A 23012-nucleotide genomic window follows, 5' to 3' on the forward strand; every position below is an offset into this window, starting at 1 on the left:
GGGATACTTTTGTTATTGTGATGTTTTGGTCCAGCTGCCAAACACATCCTCTTAGGAGGTTATAGGTTTCACAAGGGAAAATAAGGGTAAGTAAAAGAGTTGGGTTTGTCCAGTCAATTGTCCCCTCCCCCTGCTGTGATGCCTTTGAAAGGAGGAGTCTCTTGTAAATACTTGAAAAAGAATTGTGCTTAGTGACATACACCTTTAATTCCAGCACTCTGGAGGCAGAGGCAGAGGCAGAGGCAGAGGCAGAGGCAGAGGCAGAGGCAGAGGCAGAGGCAGAGGCAGAGGCAGAGGCAGAGGCAGAGGCAGGAGAATCTCTGTGCCTTGAAGCTAGCCTGATGTACATAGTGAGTTCCAGGACAGTCAGAGCTATGTAGAAAGACCCTGTCTCAAACAAAAATAACAATACAAAAATAAACAAACAAAAACATGCAAAAGCAATTCACAAATTCTTTCTATCTCAGAACAAAGTTGGGTCTTGAGCATGGAGCTCTCTTGTAGTCATGTGACATATTAATGTTGTCCAAAAGGCTGTGAATTTAAAGTTAACTCTTCTGCTTTGTATTTCTATTTCCTCGACCCCAATAATGTAAAACGCTTGGGGAGAGTAGATGATAGTCCAAAGCAGCATTCTCCTGACGTCTGTCGCTGGGAGTCACTATCACCAAGGATATGTTCAGGTGGAATAACAGCATTTTATTATGGAGTTTGATTCCTTGCAGTTCCTTACTTTGGGAGTTATAAGCAAATCTTCCTCTTATTCGGGGGTCGATATACTCATTTCTGGGCCTGGTGTATATTGTTCTTCTTTTTTGTGTGTGTTTTATACCCAGGTACTTAGGGCATGAATAAGTAGATCTTCTGCTTCCAGAAATCTCTACTTTTCTGAGCCATGGTGAGGTAGAACAGGCAGGGGAAAAAAAAAGACAGAGGTTGTCCACTCAGATGTGTCCTAGAGAAGTTGACAGGCCAGGCAGAGAGAGTCCCGAGAGCAGGAGTTGGAGGGTCTGAGTCTACCTCAGACCCAAGGCTTTCCTCCAGACATAGTTAAACATATGCATTGTGCCCCAAGTACCTAAGATCAGCTACTACCTCGGGCTACTGGGGCTAACTCCATATCATTTCCCTACATGCTCTGCTCTCCAAGGAGCCAGCCCTTACCACTCCTTCACACTTCCAAGTCAGTGCATCTCTTTGCTAGAAGATCGGGCCATGCCCTTTGGGGTGCCACGTCAGTCAAATGGGCAGACAACTCAGCTTCCATCTAACCCTTGTCTGAAGTCCACACTACCTGGTAGCTTCTGCTCCCTGGGCTGTGCCTTGCAGGCCAGCCTCCAGTTTTCAAGGCCCCGGTGACCACCTTATGTTCTCCTGACTCCACTCACTGCTTTAGCTTAGCTTTCCACTAGACAATGAATATCTTCACCTTGAGATCTGCTTTCCCTCCTTCCCCTGCATCAGGACCATACTTGCCTGAGCACAGAAGAGGCTTAATCCTTTCCCACTAAATAAACTACAGAGATGACATCTAGGTGCTCAGTTCACCCAGTAAATTAAAGAGTTTGGGCAGGACACCCTGAGATACGTCTTAATCCGTTAGCTACTTAAGAATAATGAACTATGAAGCGATAAGTTCTATAAAGAGGCACAATTATCATGAACATTGGTGACACCCTGCATGATGCTGATGTCTCTTGGGGCTTATAAGTCATGTTGGGGAGCACACCATGCCCTCAGTGGCCAGTCACTGCCACATATAGTCTGAGGCCCAAATATCTCATGGAGTTTACAAAGACAACTTCTAATATGGTCAGGCTTTTCCTCTGAGAAATCCTTGAGAACACAGAGGCACAGCTCCAGAGTCTTGTTATTGTGTCCAAGAGAGACAGGAAAGACTGATCCAGAGGCACTGTGGGCTCTGGAAAGGGAGACACCAGATGGCTATGTTTAATTTCCTTTGGCTCTGTGGCCTTTGAATCCATAGAACAAAGACTTTCTCTGGAGAACAGGGGTCCTGCTAAACCAATTCCTGTGGCTGCTCTAGTTTATAAACTGTTAACACAGCAACATGAGGAGAAGCCAGCACAGAGCTACCACGGCAGTCTCCACAGTGTGTGGCATCAAGGCCTCCAGAAGGAGCATCTAATATAAAAGCATCTCTCCTCCAGCAGGCATCTGCGGTGGTTTGAATGAAAATGGCCCCCAGAGGGAGAGGCACTATTAGGAGGTGTGGCCTTGTCAGAGGAAGTGTATCACTGTGGGGGTGGGCTTTGAGGTCTCCCAGGTTCAAGCTATACCTAGTGTGGCACTCAGTCTCTTTCTACTGCCTGAGGATCAAGATGTAGGACTCTCAGCTCCTTCTCCAGCACCATGTCTGCCTGCACGCTGTCATGTCCCCACCATGATGATAATGGACTAAACCTCTGAAACCGTAAGGCAGTCCCAGTGAAATGTTTTTCTTTGTAAGAGTTGCTGTGGCCATGGTGTCTCTTCACAGCAACAGAACCCCTAACTAAGACAGCATCTATTTCTAAAAGCAGGAAGCAGAGGGGCTTCATATTGAATGGGTTCTAAACTCAGCCAGCACTAGGCTTGCATGCCAGAGTCTCCTCTCAGTGCGTACAACCCACATGGACTGCTGGACAAATGTAACAAATGGTGGGAGCCTGTGCTTCAAGGAGCTGAGGTAGCCTCAGTGACCCACACTGAGAGCTGCTAAGGGTACCCTGCTTCTAAAATGATGGTTCTATCACGTGGACAGCCACAACACCAGCAGTCATTCCTCCCTTCTCACAAGCCCTGTGACTGTCAGGAACAGGGAACTTTGTGTAGGGTCAGTCTCCAGCCCGCACAGCCTGCAAAGGTCTGTCCCTGGGCGCTGGGGGCCATGGTGAGCAAGAAAGTCTTGAAGAGGTTCCAAAGAGAGGCAATGTGCCAGCGGTCACAGGTGGGTGCTACTCTGCCCCACTGTGCTTGCTTTGGCAGGCACATCTGTCACTTCTAAATAATAGTCACTGTCTACACTTGTGGCTCTTGGGGTCAACCACCCGAGGGAACCAAAGGCGATCTGGTCAGGCACAGGTTTGCAGACAGGCTCTCTCTGAAAGTCAAGCAGCATAAGTTCACCGTGTGCACAGGGCTGCCTAGGCTGGAATCTGCCACCACGAGCTAGATAAGGTAGGTGGCCCAGGACGAGCCCTCCAGCTGTCTTTATCTTGTTCATATGGAAAACATGGATGATGGAAAGACTTACTGAATGAAAAAAATCATGCTCTTTAATGATTATATGTGAAACACACAGGCAAACAAACAAATGCATACATATACATACAGACATATACATACATGCATACACACACATATATGTATATATATACATATATATATATAATGCATGCACAGTGCTTAGAAGGCTGCTGGCTCGTGAACTAAGCTCAGTATTATATGCAGAAACATGTCTTACACTCCAGGGATCACATGCTTTCCATTTCCCAGTAAGGGAGATAGAAACTGCTGGACCATGAGAAGCAGAGCAGCTTCTCATTCCCAGACCCCCTCTGTACCCTCTGACCTCAGGAACTCATAGGGACTATGCAAAGCATATGCACAGTCAGAATATTGCAGAGGCATTATAAATATGATGACCCAGAAATATGGGCACCATTTCAGAATCTTCTGGGGAGTCCCCATTGAAGGGACACTTGGAACAGAGTGACATTGGTGGAACTGAGGCAGGAGAGGAGCTATAACCTCAGGACACCAAGACCTTGGGAAGGAACCTGAGCAATGATTTTTTTTTCTTTCTCTGTAAATTGTGTGCATGCATACGTGCATTCATGTGTGTGTGTGTGTGTGTGTGTGTATGTGTGTGTGTGTGTGCAGTGTGTGTGTGTGTGAACATGTGAGTGCTTGTGTGCCGAGATCAGAGGTGTTGGACACCCCCTTCCACGTGCTTTGAGGAAAGGTTTCCTGTTTGCTGCTGTAAGCCTGAAAGCTCTGGGGGAATTGTCCTGTCTCTCTTTCTCATCACATTATATGAGTTCTGGAGTGACAGATGTACACTATTGTGTCTGGCTTTACACGTGTTCTGGGGATGTGAACTCGGATACTTATGGTTGAGCAGCAAGCAATTGACCCACTGAGCCATCTCCTCAGCCCATGATCTTCTTTCTTGACGTGGGAACAGGATCATTCAGGATGGCCTCTGGTAGCAAAGAGCTGCCCAAGGATCTTGGCCTTCATGAAGCTTCTTCAATGACACCCAGGCTAATTTAGTCCACTCAAACCCAGAGGAAGACAGGGAACTTTTGTGCCAGAAGGAAACTATGGAGAGCTCTGTTTCAGCAGGCTGGACAGTTCCAGCAGGGCTGACAGCCTTCATCAGAACCCTCTTTTGTAGAAGCAGAATTGGAAAAGTAAGCAATAAAGTAAACCACATGTATAATGACATCAGGAGAGTGCTCAGCAAAAGTCATTATCTCCAGAAACTCAAATGCCGTGTAGCACTAACCATCTCCAATCACACTGACTTTGAACCTACCAGGATGAATCCTGCAATTTTTAGTTCTTGATTCACGGGTTATAAAGGCGACGCCGGATATGTGATTTGAAACCACCCTTCCCTTACACTGTGATTACATCTCAATTTGTATCCAGTTGGCTTAGAGGAGACATGGAAATTAGGGTAATAAGCAGGAGGCTCCTGCCCGGAGCAGCAGAGCTGGGGAGCGACTTACTTGTTGAAGATTTTGGCTCTCTTAGCACTTGAAAAATTCTCCAGCTGCAGGGACTCTTGAGTGAGGAAAGCCACGGCCAGGTGAAAATAGTTGTTCCACAGCTGAAAACCAAAAGACCAGAGACGAGGAGACACTTAAGTTGTGGAATAGCTTAACAATGGATCTCAGAAACGCTCTGGGCGGTTATCATCCTGAAATGCTTAAAACAGAGCATTGCAAGCCAGCCCTCAGGGTGTGATTCATAACTGAGTGTGAGGCTCAATTCACCAGGGCAAATTCCTCTAACCTCTGCTTGTGCCTCAGTTTCTTCAGCAATAACACGAGGTTGTTAGTAGTATCTACCTGGGTAGGCTTCCTGGAAGGCACAGGGATTATGACTTGCAGAAGTAGTGGCTACAGATATGGTGGTGCTGAGCATTCACTGAATGCTGCATGGTTTTAGCTTTGTTAGCATGTGATGGAGGCCCTCTCTGAAGAACAGTATACCCTTGCATGATTTACGACGTTTTATTATACCAAAATTATGCATACACCAGACAATTAGGGAAAACATGTAAAAAGATCAAACCTCCATTTCAAGGATTTATGGACTGTATATGATTTGAAGGATGATCTTTAGAAGACATTGTAGATGCCAGTTTTTCTCATTTACAAACCAGGGATAATATTCAAATGCGATAGCTACAAAGAGTCACATAAAGATAAGACGTTCCCATTACCAACTCTGAGCTTAATGACCTGTGAAAGGTAGGAATTCAAGAGCATTCCCAGGATTTAAGAGTGTATGTGGCCCCCTTTATCTGGCTCTCCCTAGGATGTAGCCTTGCCTACAGTGCTGCTGACCACCACAGAATTAGCCCAGGATGCCCTGATCACCCATCTCAGGATGCTCACAGCTACAGTAGGATGGAAGCCGAGCAGATGTCCCTAATCTCAGAATGCCCAGTGTTTAAGCTAGAGCAAGAAGACCAGCACAGGATGGGAGAAAGACAGACTACAAAAAAAAACCCTCAAATGCTGACACTTTTCTAAGTTCACAAGTCCAGTAATTCCACTTAACATCCAACTTCTCAGAAGAGAGGTTCAACTAGCTGATTTTAAACTACAGGTGCAAGAAGAAATGCACAAAAAGAGCCAGGGCAATTCTTTCTTTCTTTCTATCTATCTATCTATCTATCTATCTATCTATCTATCTATCTATCTATCTATCTTATTATTATTATTATTATTATTATTATTATTATTATTATTATTTTAGTTTTTTTATTTTGAGCCAGGGTTTCTTTGTGTAACCTTGGCACTGTCCTGGAACTCGCTCTGTAGACCAGGCTCACCTCAAACTCATAGAGAGCCTCGTATCTCTGCTTCCACAGTGCTGGAATTAAAGGCACGCACCACCACCCCCTGGCACTTTTTTTTTGGGGGGGGTAAGGCAATTCTTAAGAGAAAATAAACTTGGAGGTGCAGATTCCACTGTCTGTCTACAGAGCTGAAGTAATGAAACCACTGTGGTAAGAACACAGAAAACAGAATCCCTACAAAAGCAGGTTTGCAGTTTAGCCACGGGCAGCAAGCAAACTCACTGGAGACAGAAAAACCCAATCATGAAAGTGGGCAGAAGGAAGACAGACCCTGATCGTAACACTAGCTACAGAAATCTTAGGTGGATTAATAACTGGAAAGGAAAAAAAAATCAATCCATTAAGCAGAACTCTGAAGGTAATTGCTGATATTAACTACATTGCAGATAACTCAATCGACAACACTAAGGCCATTGAAGATTTACTGCACTAAACCTAAGACCACATAATCATAAGAGAAATGTCAGGTCTGACTACAGAAAAGTTAAATATTTTTATATAATAAACTTAAAACCATGAATAGGATATATAGAGTCCCAACTAAATTAAAAACACTAACAACCAACACAAGCGAAATAAATGGCCAGAGAGTTCACAGCAAAAATCCCCACAGCTGATAAATATGCTTAGCTTAATTGGTCATAGAAATGTATCGACCAGAAAAATTCATATAAACAAGAATCCAAAATTCTAAAGAAAGGCTGCAAAGAGCTGCTTCCTTCCAAAGAGGCTAGTGGGGATGTCCTGGTTAGCTCAGTGGGTCAGGAGACAAAACATAAAGACAGGAATGTGAGAAAGACACTTGTAATGTGGAAGGCAGGTTGACAGAGGTGGGAGGGAGCTAGGAGAAGATGGGCTTGACGAGTGAGAGGAACGAGAATGGACTACATCCATGGATGAAATTCTTTAAGAAGAAGATTAATAAAAGTTTTATAAACACACACACACACACACACACACACACACACACACACACACACACGGCCAGTGAAGGTGCTACTGCTAAAACATTTATTTTTAGGACATTTATTTTGAGGGCATTTCGACACTGTCCATCAAGTTTAAATGTTCATCCTGTTTGCCAGCAATCAGTCTTTCCTAGTGGGTGCATGCACTGACATCATGGAAGCCTGGCTCAGGACAGTGAGAAGCAGAAGCTCTGGACCATTTTGCAGGGGCAGCTGAGTAAGTGAAGGCACGTTCATGCTGTGGAGTAGGCCAAGACTGTAAAACACTCGGCATGAGCCAATGCATGTTAAAGGCAAGATGAAATCCTGCATCGGCCCACATAAATGCATCTGGTGTCAGAAAGAGGGCAGAGTGGTTAGTTACAAGTTACTCCTGCAGAGAGGGAATGTTGCAAAGAGTAGAGGAAATATTTCCTAGCAACTTATTTACTGCATGTGAATCTTTGTTTATGACATCTGAAAACAAGCATCAAGCAGAGAAAAACAATAAAAAAGTGAAAAAGAAAAAAAAAAAAGAAAGTAACGCTGCTAGGGCTGAGGATGTGGCTTAGTTGGTAGAGGGCCTAGTTGACGTGCACCTGCCCAGCACCCCTCCACACACACTTAGGCAGGGTGTATACAGAAGAGGTATTTGTGAAACAGGAGGACTCACTATGGACACCATAGGCGGCACAAGGCCAAGAGAGAGTCTGAGGGGGAGAGAGTTTCAGAAGCAATTAGCTCAGTGAAGCACACCCGATTCTCCTCCACTGAACCCTTCATCCTGTCTTAGGACAATTTGAGACGAGGCTGGCAGCCAGGCATAGTGGCACTCGGTGGCCTGCCTGCCTCCTGCCAGGAGAGTCCCTCCTTGCCACTCTGATTCAGTACTTTCTCTTGGAAACAACTCTATTTCCTAACTTGCTAAATGGAGCAAATACAATGGGAGCATAACTTTCACTCCTCGGGTTCCATTTCCACACACCCCCCCCCCCCCCCCCCCCCCGATGAGAGGTCCATTAGGATCCAGGGATTAGAGATACAGATGACTGGAGCTGACCAGCCGTTTGTTTTAACATGATTCTCTCACAAAGGGGCTGTCTACCTCCTTTTACCTGCAGCTCAAAGTTGGCTTGATCCAGAAATTTCTTGTTCAGCATATCTGCATACTGATTAATTGCTCGCAGGAAGACTCTGAAAGATCAAGAGAAAATGGCATAATTACATACTTAGGCTTTGGCACCTTTGTAGGTTTGGCATTTCAATTAGGATTCCAGACTGTCGAGAATGTGAAGTCTCCAAGTCCTGTGGGAAGTTGGGAGGTTTTGCCAGTGAAAAACTCTCAGAATTATATGCAGAATTTGTCCAAAATAATCCAGAAAATCAGCACGTATAGAATGAAAGAAACAGACCAAAATAAGAGCACCTGAAAGAACATTTAAAACGTATCACGAAAATACCCCACCTTTCAAAAAAGGAAGGAAAGGTGTAAATAAAATCCTTCCCTGAAGTTACAAATGTCTTACTGTTTCATAATCAAATCTTCTAGTTAGTTGGCCTTTGGTTTGAAAGCACTCTTTGTGTGTAAGCTATTAGGCTCAGCGCGGTTTGGTACAATGTTACTGTACGTGGAGGTACAGCCACTATCAGTACCTTCTGTCTTTGATCTAATTTCAATCATTATTCTCTTAATAAAAGAAAATTAAAAAGGCTTTAGTAGATAAGAAAGTGATCTGGCAAAGATTTTAGAGGCATGGGATCCTTTGATAAGATGATAAGTATAAGGGTGTGTGTGGTGTGGGTACAGAGAGGCCAGGTGAGGGCACCGGATGTCTGGCTCTATAACTGTGCCTTAGTCCCTTCACACAGTCTTTGACTGAACCTGGAGCTAGGATGGTGGCTGGTAAGCCCCGAGGAGCCTCCAGTAGCCTCTGTCCACTGAGTGCTGGGGTAACCAGTGCACACACCATCCCTAGCTTTTCACATAGGTGAGAGATTAGAACCCAGGTGTAAATACTTGTACAGCAAGGGCTGGACCCCACTGAGCCACCTCCCCAGCCCAAACAATGCCCAACTTCCAGTACATTTTTCAACACCTTGACTTCTATTTTTCTATGATAAAGTGTGCAATTTGGGCTGTCAGGGAGGACTCTGGAGTACTGTCTTTCCTTAGCTTGTTCACTGGTAGACTTGTTTTATAACCCTTGGGAGCATTGACAACAGAAAAGCTTAGTCCAGCTACTTCTTTGTAAATGGCATTCTCCCGTTGCACAAAGCAAGGATGCAAGAGGAATTAGCATTAGGTCACAGATAATAAACTTAATTACCTCTCCTCATTTAGACAGCAGGAAGCAGCTACAATGTGAGGGAAATCTGGGTTACTTGAAATCCCCATTCTCTGACAGCACTATCTCTTTAACTAAGCATGCTTGCAGAAGCTCCCTAGGTCCTGCCACCACAGAGTTCACTATAGATTAGTGGTTTTACGAGTACAGGGGAGGAAGGAAAGGACACTGCACTCGGGGCTTCAAGGGGCCTCTGGCAGTGCCCTTTCCATGGTACTTCTTGTCACTCTTTTTTTAAAATTTTATAATTAATTTAATTTTACATATCAGCCATGGATTCCCCTGTCCTCCCTCCTCCCAACCCTCCCTCCCCCCAACCCACTCCCCATTCCCACCTCCTCCAAGGCAAGGACTCCCCTGGGAATTCAGCTCAGCCTGGTAGATTCAGTTGAGGCAGGTCCAGTCCCCTCCTCCCTTCACCAAGGCTGAGCAAAGTGTCCCAGCATAGGCACTAGGTTCCAAAAAGTCAGCTTCATGCACCAAGGACAGGTCCCGGTCCCACTGCCTGGGGGCCTCCTAAATAGTTCAAGCTAATCAACTGTCTCACTTATGCAGAGGGCTTGGTCCAGTTCCATGGGGGCTCCTCAGCAATTGGTTTACAGTTCATGTGTTTCTGCTAGTTTGGCTATTTGTCCCTGTGCTTTTTCCATTCGTGGTCTTGATATCTCTTGCTCATATAATCCCTCCTCTCTCTCACCGATTCTCACTCTCTTGAATGCAGCACTGTGAGTCAGGAACTGCAAGCATCATTCCCTCAGAAAGCCAAACAGCAGGATGGAGGACCCACACAGGCATGCCGCATGACCCATGGTGGAGCATGCTACCTCAGTCACTAAAGAAACAGTTATCTGTATTCTTTCCTGGAGACATGAAGACATAACCAGATTGGAAGAATGGGTGTTTTTAAGTGTCTTGTAATGGAGGACCATGGGGATCACTGCCTTGTCCATTAACCAAGAGCCCAGACTCGGCAGCAGCATCCACTGTCCAGGATATTGCAAACCTAGGATGCCCAATTACGTTTGAGATACAGCTCTTGGTGGTGAACTCTGTTAAGTGACTTAGTCATTGCATTAAAGCTGAATGCAGGGTATTTGGAGATCCTGATGGATTACTACATGGAGCACAGAACTAAGGCCATTCCTTGTGTATGTATATAAGAAGCATGGCGAAGCTTGCTAGCTTCTAGTCTTGGGCTGGTACATATCACACCAGGCTCAGCCCTCAGGAGTACAACATGGGCCAAAAGAAGATGATCCCTTTATATACCCAAGTCTTGGCCTTTGTGTTCAGACAGGGGCCACATTGTACAATAACAGAATCCACAGACCCTGCCTCAAGCCTCCATGGAACACAATTTCCTGTTCTCACAAGAATGGGCTTGCATCAAGTCCAAGAACTCCAAGCTTATATAGCCGCAATAACTTTTCTATTTTTTTCCTTCAGCTTTTGTGGACATTCCCCAGAGTACCTTACTACCCTTAAGAGCTGTAAGTTGCTGTCCCCAGCCCTTGATGACAATAATGATGGGTTTAGCACAACATGGATTATTATTACAGGGTAATTATTTTGCCTCTAGACAACACCCAAACAGTTGCAATATGCTACTTCTAATTAAGCTCTGGAACAGTTTCAGCTAGTTAAATAAAGATATTTCTCAAATCTGCCCCCCCCACCTACCCTTTAAAGAAAAAGAAACCACATCAGGCTGAAACAATATGAAGGCTGAACACAAACTTTTTTTAATGAACTGTCAGCTGAGAAAGAGCAGTGCTGAAAGATAGATTCTATAATTTAGATTCCCTATAAATTTTTTAAAAAGCCAGGACAAAACTCCAAATAACACAGAATGCAAGTTGCATGAAGAAAACCAGGGGAATGATCAAATAAACACTACAATTAATGCTGTAAACAAGATACAACGGAACATGGGCTCAGTGCAGCAGGCTAGCGCGACTTGCACAGACGCACCAGGGACATGTGTAAATAATATCCGACAGTTCACAGTGATGGCATGCAAAAGCTGCTATGCCCCAAGTCTTCCTGAAATAAACCAATTAGCTAACTAGGAAAAAGGAAACATAAGCAGTGGCTATTTCTGGTAGGATGACCTATTAGGCATTGTAATCCCATGTTGTTTCTAATAAATCTCAAACTAAGAAGCATAAATGCACAAAATATATTAGAAGCTTTTGCACAGCACTTGCTTTGGGGCATAGAGGGGTGTAAAGAGGATCCCAAGTCGTTCAACTAGACTGATTCATGATGCCTTATTAGACTATATAGAATAAAGGCTTTCTTCCATGTGTGCCCAACCCAGCAAGATCTCAATTGGGTTTGAAAGGAAGTGACCATAGGGAAAGTGGACAGGTGAGTAGACAGAGGGGGGTTGCCTTTACACACTGGCGATTCTCTCTCTGCTCTACACTGCTGGAGTGGACTTAGAAGGAGAAACAGAAAAAGAAACACTCCCCTCTCTGACAATGAGTAAATGGTAGGGATTCAAATACACTGGTTTTGTCTGCTTATAAGGGTTGGTTGGACAGGTGGGTAGATGAATAGAAAGGTGGATAGATGCATGAGTGGGTGGGCCAATGGGTAAATGGATGAATAGGTAGGTGGGTGTATGATGAGTGGGTGATTGGTAAACGAGTGGGTGATGGACAGATAAGTGAGTCTATGGATGGATATGTGAGTGGATGAGCATCGGAGTGGATGGATAAATGGACAGGTAGGTAGGGAGATAAGTAGATGAGTGGATGATGAGTGGGTAGTAAGTGAGTGGGCAGTGGATGAATAAATGGGTAGACAGATAGGTGGGTTGATGGCAAATGAATGGATAAGATGGCCTAGAAGATCAAACTGACTCATATCAGAGGCTCAAGTATTTGGCATTTTCTCTCTGTGTCTGCAGTCCCTGCTTTCTAAGTTGATTTTCTATGGCAGGGTTTAATCATTTTCATTTTTGTTACCCAGGTTTCTTATGAGGCTTGGCAGCTGTAGCTGGGCATTATTCCCTTTTCTTCCTCTTCAACTCCAGAGCTCATTCCGTTACTCTCCTTATCTCTGGCTCATTTCTTGATGGAAAGAATCTTGCCTTTTCCACTTCAAGAACCTCCAAGGCATCTCAGTGGATCCCTTGCCAGCATGTATATTCTGAAAGGCTCTGTTCCAAGGAACCATATGTTTGCAAGTACAGTAAGAGATGCCTTTAAGTCAAGGTGAATGTTAGGAAACATCACCAATCCAAACAAAATCCTCCATCCCTCAGCTTGCTCCAGGACATATTAGTGGAGGCCAGGAACAATGTAAAAATATGAGAGCGATGCTTGCAGGGAAGAAGTACCAGAACAGCCAAGTGTTCTATTCGTGCCAAAGAGCTAGAGGCTCAGTAGGGGAAAACCATCAATCATTAGGCAAACAGATCAAGCTCTGTATTGTTTAGAGCCTGGGCTATTAGGTGGTAACTTCTAAACACCTAGCTAATGGTATAAACTTTCAAATGCATTCATAGATGCTCTCCCAAATGATTCAAATGATTAAGAAAAGGGTAAGCTTGCATTTAAATAGAGCTCTTTCCAATCATTTTTAATCTATGGAAGGATTAATTTATAATCTAAAACTTTGGGAGATAAAACCCTACACAGAGATAAATAATACAAAGAGAATCAGAGGCAAATCATGTCATCCTAAAAAGATTAAAAAATGTCATCAGGTCGAGAGCCTGCAAGTTTTATTTTCAAAAACCCAGTAGAAAGAAAATAATCTCCAGGTACTTGGTAAGCTAGTCATGTATCTAGGAATTCAGGCTACCATGCTCAAAGCCGTTACAGTATAATCTGTACACATTGTGTGTGTATGTGGGAGTGCACATACATAGCATGTGTGTAGAGGTCAGAGGATAAAGTAGAGTGTCTGTCCTCAATTGCTTTCTACCTTTTGTTTGAGATAGAGACTCTCATTGGTTGGAACCTCACCATGTATGTCAGGCTAGTTGGTCTGTGAGCTTCTAGATATCTGTCTGTCTCTACTACTGGGATTACATGCATGGGCACAACATAGCTCTTCTTACATGGGTTTTGGGGATCCATATGCAGGTCCACATACTTACAACAGAAGGGATGTACTGATTGAGCTACCTCCCTATCTCATATTACACAGTTGTTGTTGTTTTTTTAATTATGCTAATGAAAAGAAGAATTAATCCCCAAGCCAATATAATTCAACTAACCAAACAACAAAGGAGGTTTCTCTAATAAGCTCTTCTATCTGAGGCAGTCATTGCTGAGGGCTTTCTAGTAGAAACAATGCTCAAGTCTATCCTGTCAATCTCAACTAAGTTTAATTATAGTTGACACATTTACACATTTGTACAGTTAAAGTCTTAATCGAATTGTATCTACATATCTGTCAATCAATGCTTCCCTCTGCATATAAACATTTAGCTATGCACCAAGTAGCTCAACATCACAAAGACACAAGGAAGATATAAGGTGACAGATATATTAATAAGGGTAATTTAACCACTCCACAAGATGTACATATGCCACCAGAACACTCTACATCCTGTGAATATATGAAACAACTGCCAATTAAAATTAATTTAAAAAGGAAATGTTACATCAACTAAAGAGGCAATTTAAGTGTCTCAGTGGTTTATGAGAACACCAGTTCTTTGGTACTTTCACTCTACAAAGTTTGCCTAGGTCAAGATTTTGAGACTGAAAGTGAAGAAGAGACATCACTACATGTCCCACAGTCATCAAACACTGTCATCTCCTGCATGCCATGATGGTTACACCTTGGTTAACTTGGTTGGCTCTGGAAGCTATTGAGACTCACTTTGGGTTAGTCTGTGAAGGCATTTCTAGGAAGGGTTAACTGAGGGGGAAGACTTTCCCCAGAGTGAGTGGCATATTCCAGAGGCAGCCCATTTACAAAGTCGTCTTAGGGCATAGCGGTGCTGTTGTCATCCTTTGCTGACTTGGGAGCCCAGCTTCTCAAGCCTTATAATATGGACTAAAACCCAGCAGCTCTCCAGGAGTTTTCCAGGCCTTCAGCATCAGATTGGGACTACTGAGGCATCTAGCTACTGGATTCTCAACTTCTCCAGTAGCCAATGTTGAATTACCTAGTTCATATCATCTAAGCCAATCTAATAAATCCCCTTTGTACATATATTCACTCCATTGGTTCTGTTCTTCTAGAGAACCCTAGCTAATAGGAAACACTACAAAATCTTAAATTGTACTCATGATTATGTCTATGCTTGAATGTCTTTGTGGATGCACCTCCCAGAGGTGTTTGCTGAGTTCCAAGCCTCCCACCAATGTGAAGTTTGTAGAGAACTTTCCAGTGTTCTGGACTTTCTGCCTTAGTGCCTATTATGACCTGTACAAAAATGGTCAGGGTCAGGAGATTCTTCTGCTCTAGTAAGAGATCATCTGGAAAAGGCTGCCTACTGGGATAAGGCAGGTGATGTATGGAGCGCTAAAAGTAACCCAGCCCCATTCAACTGAGAAAGGAACTTAACAATTGGAAAGTCATCAGAAGCCAGTTTAATTACAAGGACTGGCTCTAAAATGACTATGGTGTCACAGCTTCAGACATCTCCATCGTCTCTGTTACTCAGTGCTTGCTGCTACTAAAACTCAAAACTAGATGCCTCATCACTAAAGAGGAAAAAAAAATATGAAGGATGGTGCAAAGCCTCCGGGAAATGCAAAGCCAGTTCCAAAATTGTGAGGCTGAGGGTTTTCCTAATTTCTTCCCCAAACTCACTTTAACTTATATAATTAGATTGCACAGTTCAATATGAGGGCATTTAAACACTTCTGGCATCAAAACAAGTCGCTTTGTGGGGAAAAACTGCATCCTTTACTAAAATGTTTTGCCCAAAGTGGGTAGAAAAAAACAAAACAAAACAAGAAATAAATTAGAAGTGACAGATCCCATCCCAGCAGGACAATGAGTCAAGTGCAAGAGTTGGAAACGTGCCTTCAAAGAATTTCTGCAGAATTCAGGAATGCTGGGGGGCGGTGGGGGGGGGGGAAAGAGGCAAGCTAAGGAGAAGTAACGAAGGAAAGGCAAAGAACATCACTTCAATTAAACGGGAAGGGGAGGTAGTAAATGCTTTATGTCGGCAAGTCAGTTCTGCTGTCCAGTCCCCAGCTTGGCAGAGCAGCTTTCCTGTCAAGCTAGTGACCAACTGGGGTCAGTGGCTTCCTCTTGTATGACCAAAGGCCTGGCTATCCAACACTGCCTCAGCAAAACTGTGTGGGAAGACCAATGTCAGCAGAGAGCCAGCTCAATTGAGATCATCATTAACTACGAATGTGGGGTAGAATCATGCTTGCACGTGGACAATGGAGGTAGGATGGGGTCCAAGGACTCTAATGCAGGGAAGGGTCATGGGTAGTTGGGAGCTCCAAAACCTAAAGATTCTGTCACCACCATTTCATGTCTGTGCAACTCTTGCTACAGTTCCCCAAGATTTCCTCATTTCTTTTTCAAAACAATGAAGACTTAAACATCCATCAAGCTCTTAACTAAAATCCTAATTGCCCTAAGGGTTTTTTTTCCTACTGGTCAGTGCTGGTAGAAGGCAGGGCTGAGTTGCAGACAGGAATACAGAGAATTTTCTGGGAGGTCCTGCCCTGGACCTAGGTTGTGCGGTCCTCACTGCAAGGTCTCCAGGAGCTGAGATACTGGGCTCTCCCCCTCTAGTCCTGTTCTTGCTAAAGGAGCAGGGCAGGATTCATGCCCAGCCCTACCTTCCACTGAAACACACTCCCCCTCAAGGAATCATGAGGGCTGAAGGCATCTCATGTTTCCTCAACACCTGACTACTCCGCTTCCTGCTGCTCTGCTGTTCCAGGTGTCCTCTCTGTTACAGGCACTGCTGTTACCCTCATACAAATTACGTTATTTAATGAGTTTAGGAGTTATGGGGTATAAATTATCTGATACTTTACACACACACAAATTGAGGCTAAGGGAGGCAGGAGATCACATTCCTGAAAGAGGTAGGTCCAGTCTTGGGTTGAACTCCAATGACCTCACACTGCTTTCCTTAGAACACAAACAGGGTAGCCAGCAGGACCCAAGTCAATTCCTGCACCTGCTTGCCTTTCACAATGTAGTAAGGATAGCTTCCAACAGAAACCTAAGCAGACAGTCCAACATGAGCCCCTCCTCAGGCTTCCAAAATGATTAGACTCTGCCTGTGGCTGCTTCCTACACCTCCATCCTTTATCTCTCCCACATTGTTTTTTATATTTTTATCTCCAGCAAAAATGGACTAGAAAGTACAGAGCTACTAGGTGCTCTGTGATGCCCCTCTCCCAAACAAGTCCAGCCTCTTCTAGTAATCTCCTTAGCTGAATTTTGACAATCTATGAACCTACATCAACTTCTGAATGCCAGTTCTCACCCAGAGTCCATGGTTTACATTCTTGCTCACTCCTTGTGCTGTGTGTTCTGGAGTTCACTAATGTATCGCAGACACCCCCCATTACAGTATCATAAAAATCATGCCCACTGCCCCCAACATATTCTGTGATCCACTTTACTCATTTCTCTTCTCTCGTCCCTGCCTGGCAGCCATCAATCTCATTATCTTCTGCATAGTTCTCTCAAGTTAAGGGAGAAGGGGTTTCTTCTGACTTACAGTTCAAGGGTGCAGTTCATCATGGTGGGGGGTCAGGGCAGCAGGAGCCTGAAGCACCTGGTCCCATCACATCCACAGTCAGTCAGGAATCAGAGAGGAATCAATGTGTGCTGCAGCTCAGCTCCCTCTCTCTACAGGCCAGCATTTCAGCCAGGGGATGTTGCTACCCACAATGGACAGATCTTCCCACCTTAATTAATGCAGTAAAGATAAGATAATCCCCCACAGGCATGTCCAGAGGCCCAAGTCCCAAGTGATACTAAAGTCTCTCAATTTGATAATAAATACTAACCATTAATCTAGGTATACGTGTGTGTTTACTCTTAAAAAAAAAACAGTGCAATATGAATAACATATGTTTGATCATCTTAGCAATTTTAAGGCATGCATTTCAGCAACACTGAACACACATACATCACTCTAAGCCATCATGGCTGTCTATCTGCAGAGCTTATCTTACAGGTGTGAAGCCTCAGCCATTAAACAGTGATTCCCTACTGTATCCATCTCCCTGCCTTTGGTAACTGCCTTTCCACTGTCTGAATTTGACAGCTCTCAGTACCAAATACGAGCGAAATCATAAAGAATTTATATTCCAGTGAGTGGTTTTCTTCACAAGCAAAACACCCTCAAGGTTTGTCTTTGTCGGTTTGGGTGTCACATCCCTTACTCTTAAGGCTGAATAATGCTTTATTGTAAAAGTCATATTGTGTTTGTTGCTGACCTGCTGACTGGACAGGAGTTGTTCTCAGCTTTTGGCTCTGTATAGTTATGAAGCTCAGTGTAAAAGTATCCGATTTCAATGCCTTTGGGTATCTACCTGGAAATGGCACTGGCCACTGTAGTGATGATACCATTACAGGCTTTCAAGGAACTACCATGCTATTTTACATGGTGGTTGCATGCACTATTTTATGCCTCTATTAACAGTACATTAATCCCAGCACTTGGGAGGCAGAGATAGGTGAGTTCAAAGCCAACCTGATCTACAAATTGAGTTCTAGCACAGCCAGTGCCGTTACACAGAGGAAACCCTGTCTCGAAAACTAAAAAAAGAGAGTTCTAACATCGCTAAGTCCTCATCAAGGCTTGCTTTCCCTTTTGAAATTCTGATAGTAGCTATCTTAAGATACCACTTGAGAAGAGAAGCAGTATAAAGTTGTATTAGAACACAGCCATGCCTACTCATTAGAGATGATCCATGGCTGTCTGCCCACCATAAATAGACTATGGCAATGGGTGTGGGTGGGGTGGAATAAAAAAATGCTGGCCAAGGAGTACATAATGAGTTAGGTAGAAAGAGTAGATGCCAAGAGATCTATGTACAGCAGGTGCCTATGGATAAATGTGTTCATGAAAAACCGTGAAGAAAGTGGCTGTTAAATGCCTAGCCACAAAAAGGACACTACTGTGGGTTAATTCATCTGTGAATTCATCTGTGAATCTACAACCCACAGATATTTCAAAACAATTGTGTTGCATAGGATCAAAAAATGCACTGTTATTCCTCAAATAAATAAAAATCCCGAGGGCACAAGCTGCCTTTCTCTCCAATCATCTCCTTCTTCTCACTCTCCTGGGTCTCCCACCCGTGCCCAGGCAACTTCACAGTAAATGCTGTATTTAGTGACAGACAGAGTAGTGAGGCAAATGTGATCCTCCAGTGAACACTGGAAAGCGGGGCAGTCTCTAGTGAGGGTGGAAACAGGGAAGAGAGTGAGTGCATGGTTTGATTCTACGAATCAATCATGGTAAAGAAGAAAGAAGGGTCCTGGCTGCTCCATAGGGTCCCTTTACCAACACCCAATGCCTTCACCCCACCCCTCTCAGGCTGGTCTAGTGGTTCCCCTCATCTCCCAGTTGGATGGTTAAAGGACCATGATGTTAGATGATGGAAGATGGGCTGGCTGGAGGCAGAGGCAGGATCGATGGGGGAGCAGTAATTCTTCAGGCTTAGACACAAGCCCACAGATCTTGTTAGGGTGTGGGTAGCATCCTGACCCATACCCGAGTTTTTTCTGATTTCCAGATACACATGAACGTGGGAGGGTTGGAACAGAGAGTTAGGAGTTAGGAGTTCAAGGAGATGAAATGTTTGGGGACTAAACAGCAATGTTGGCAGCAGAACTCTGCAGATGTAATTAATGCCACTGAACTGCATACCTGGAAATAGGAGAAAGGCAAAATTTTATGGCATATATATTTTAAAATAATAATGAAGAAAAACAGGAGAGGGAAAGGGAATGGCATTTTCTAGAAACTGCAGTAGTGGGAGTCAGGATTTTCCTCCACCATCACTGTGACTCGGTTCCATGCTTTAAAACAAAACAAAACAAAACAAAAAACCCTAACCTAAACAAACCAACAAGCCTGGGAATAAGAATGTGTGTCTTTCACTCTCCAAGCCCCAGGCTGTTCAGGTCCAGGAGTCTGAGGGGCGTTGATAACCAGGCATAAACAAAGATAACACCAGAAACCTAACAAGGATAACAACCAGAAGCCTGCAGCCTTGGGCCCTGGGGTGCCTGTCACAGGGCTCGTGAGAGGGGTCAGCCACATGCCTTGAGGTGCACTGGATCTTATCCCCACAGCAGGCAGCAGGGGGTCCTGTACAGAATCAAGTCTAGTACAGATAAATGCACCTTGTGAGGACCCCCGGGGTCTGCTGTAAAGTTTAAGGTGGAAATTCTTTAGAGAAGCCAGCAGAACAAAGGAGACAGCACCTTTCAAGTCAGCTCCTGCTCTCACAGCCCAGCTCTGCCTAGGACTTGTCCTGGTGCATCTGCAAGACTTGCTTAAGGGCACTTTAATCATTTAGCAAGCTAATGTAACTTGCTCCAGGCTCCTTTGCCACGGGCTAAAAACTGGGACAAGATTCTTTGGCCACTCCAGGGGCCTAGGTGCCTGAGAGCATTCTGTGAGCAGCTACCTGGCACTTGGCATTTTCTACATTTCCCTTATCCTCACTGGAGTGTGGCTAATTCTTCTCACTACCAGCTTCGTTTCCCAGGAACAGTGGCCTGCTGGGTCTCTGTGTGAGAGGAACCTGGAGGGTGTAGGAGGTAGGGGAGGAAGGTGGGGAAAGAGAAACTTCCATACTCCTCAGTATTATATAGACACACCTGCACTCCATATTGCAGAAAAGAATTGAAGGCTACTTTGTTAATAGCTTAGTGCTTTATAGTGCTAAGCCATTCATTTGTTCTGAGTTAACCCCGTCGAACCCCAGCTCCGAGGCCTAGAGGAGTCCAAGGTCAACATCAGCCTACTCTCACTAGGCTCGGGAATTCAAGAGCTGCCAGATTCCAGACATTTAAGGAACAAGGAAAGAGCAGGAGGGGTGACGACCGAGAAGCATAGACACCTCAGGTCTCAGAAAGGTGGCTCCCCACCTGGGCTACTTCTCTCGTTAGTCTGAGAAAAATGTTTGACAAAGCAACGCACAGATGGAAGGGCTGCTTTGGGCTTATTCTTTGAGGCTAAGACACCGTCTGCCACAGTGGGGAAGTCACAGAGACAGGAGCTTGAGGCAGCAGGTCACATCACACCCACAGTCCTGAGAAGAAAGGCAGACGAACGCTGGTGCTCCGCCCATTTTCCTCTTCGTCTCGAGTCTAGGACCCCAGAACATCACATGGTGTGCTCCCACACTGAGGGTGAGCCTTCCAACCTGAATTAACTCAGTCTGCAAACACCCTCGAAGACCTCACCAGAGGTGTGTTTCCATGGTGATTCTAAAGCCAGTAAAGTCGACAGTGAAGATCAGCCATCGCACCACCTGACCAGAGAGGGCAAGACTGAGCTCTGGAGTGACTGACCGCAAAACTGCTGTCAGGATGTTTTCCTCAACCGTTCCTCCACTTTAGTTTTGGAGATGGGGTTCTCTCACTGAACCCAGAGCTTGCTGTATCAGGTAAGAAGGCTGGCTAGTGGGCTCCTGGATACCACTGTCTCTGCCTCCATGCCTGATTTTTATATGGGTGCTGGTTATCCAAACCCAAAGTCCTTATGTTTGTGCCGCAGGCACTTTCCTCACTGAGGTGGCTCCCTAGCCCCTAAGTTGCTTGTTTTAAGGTCTGCTAATCAGTGATCTTAACATGGAAAGTCCCCTTTCAGTGCAAGGACCATTGCTGGCCTAACAATGTACATTATTTATGGTTCTGCCCATACTGAGGTGGTGGTGGATTGCCCCAGGACAAGGGTCCTTGTGGTCATGGTGGAACTCTGCTGACCATGGTAGACTTGCTCTTTTCTGCCCTGGTAACAACAGAGCCACAGAGCTCAAGGCCAAATGTGTTTTATAGGTCCTGCTGGCATTGTCCTGCAGCCTGGAACTCATGCAGAGAGAGGTTCTCCTTTCTTGACCCCAGTGCCGATATGAGTCTTTGAGAGAAAGTGGAGGAAAGGCCAGAAAGAGAAAGCAAGAAATACTAATGTGTACCAGGCTCGAGAGAAGGGACTGGCCCTTTCAGAAGCTGTTGTTCGGCCATCCTCTGAGTGACACTTCTTATTACCAGGCATAACCTTATTTGAAGCCTGTGAGGCCATCTCATTCCAAGCTCATTTGCTGGCTGGATTCAGTGTAGCAGCCTAGACCATGAGAGCTCAGGCATTGAATTATGATTTTGTTTTCCTTGCAGAAAAAAAAAAAAAAAAAAAAAAAAAAAAAAAAAAAAGTGCATCCCCGAAAAAGTTGTTTGTATTTATATAATTGCTCAGAGTCACAAGACAGGGATCAGCCTTCCTTCTTTCAGAGTGTAGTGTGATCTAGTTGAGTCAAAGCACCCTGTGCTGTGCATGTCACAACCCTAAGCAGACAGGAAGCTGGATAGAATCATGTCTCCGAGGTCCTCACACTGCAGCCCACAGACTAAGCCCACCATCTGCTTATATCTGTAGAGAAAATTTCATTGGCATAGAGTAAGCCTGTACAGAGCTGAAAATGTGCTCTATCATTTGAAACAGTTTTATGTAGCCTAGGCCGGTCTGAAACCCTTATATAGCAGAAGATGACCTTGAACCCCTGATGGTCTTGCCTCTACTTGCTGAGTGCTGAGATGAGAGATGGATACTGAAGTGCGCTCAGGCTCTAGTCTGGGGCTTTATGCCTGCCCAGCAAACACTCTATCAGTTGGACTACTATATCCTCAGCCCTGTGGTCTACCAATGATTTAACAAATTCATTTAGCAATTCATTTAACAAATTAAAGGAGAAGACATAGCCATTGACCCCAAACCCAAGATCACCTTCCAGTACTTACCCCAGTAAACTCATGAATCCATCCCCATTTCCAGATGAAAATCTGCTATCTCTTACTATTAAGGCCACTTGACCCTGCTTCATCTATCCCAGACATAGTCTTCTCATCCTTGGAACAAAGCTACCAAATGACCTTGACCTCTGTCTCATGAACCAGTCCTGAGATTTGGAAAATGGATTCCAGTCTTGCTTAGGGCTGAAAGTCAAGTCAGTGTGACAGTTAGATGAACAGCTTGAGATGTAACCCTGAGTGTCTTCATGAACCAGCAAGCTATGAGTGCCCTGACCATGGTCGTTCACTTCTTTATCTATCAAATGGGTCCCAAGTAGCAACAAAAAGTAAGCTAAAAGTGTGTCCAGTACCTAAAACAATGCACTGCACATAGACCCAACTGTAAGTGTGAGGAGCTGGGAGAATTGCTTCCACACAAACAATTCAACAGAAAGTGCTAGTTTAGAGCCATGGCATATTAGTGAGTTGGACAATGACCTTTAACTAGAAAAGTACATTCTAAAATGAGTGGCCTGGGAAGTGCTTTGGTTCTATTTCCTCCACTAAAAGCTGAAATGCGAGCATGATGTTAGAAATTATTTTATGAACTTTGAGCACAACTGATTATAAAAATAGCCATCCTTATTGAAATTGATGCTATGTGAAATATGCGGACACTCTTAGATGTTTTGGAAATTC

General features: G+C 44.4%; 1 protein-coding gene and 1 long non-coding RNA gene across 4 annotated transcripts in view; one reads left to right on the forward strand and one right to left on the reverse strand.

Moving 5' to 3' along the window:
• The window catches only part of Dock1 (dedicator of cytokinesis 1), a 514332-nt gene that overhangs the window by 98050 nt on the left and 393270 nt on the right, over positions 1–23012 (reverse strand). The window contains exons 30-31 of the mRNA XM_059265078.1: positions 8163–8241; positions 4740–4840 (exon numbers count right to left, since the gene is read on the reverse strand). Of these exons, the coding sequence (XP_059121061.1) occupies positions 4740–4840; positions 8163–8241 (180 nt within the window). The remainder of the gene's footprint in view (positions 1–4739; positions 4841–8162; positions 8242–23012) is intronic.
• LOC131912830 (uncharacterized) overlaps positions 20818–23012 on the forward strand; it is a 30194-nt gene continuing 27999 nt past the window's right edge. For all 3 annotated transcript variants that reach the window (XR_009379720.1, XR_009379722.1, XR_009379721.1), the window contains exon 1: positions 20818–20974. This is a non-coding gene — a long non-coding RNA (uncharacterized LOC131912830). The remainder of the gene's footprint in view (positions 20975–23012) is intronic.

This window comes from Peromyscus eremicus, chromosome 1, assembly GCF_949786415.1.
Source record: "Peromyscus eremicus chromosome 1, PerEre_H2_v1, whole genome shotgun sequence".
Taxonomy (NCBI): Eukaryota; Metazoa; Chordata; class Mammalia; order Rodentia; family Cricetidae; genus Peromyscus; species Peromyscus eremicus.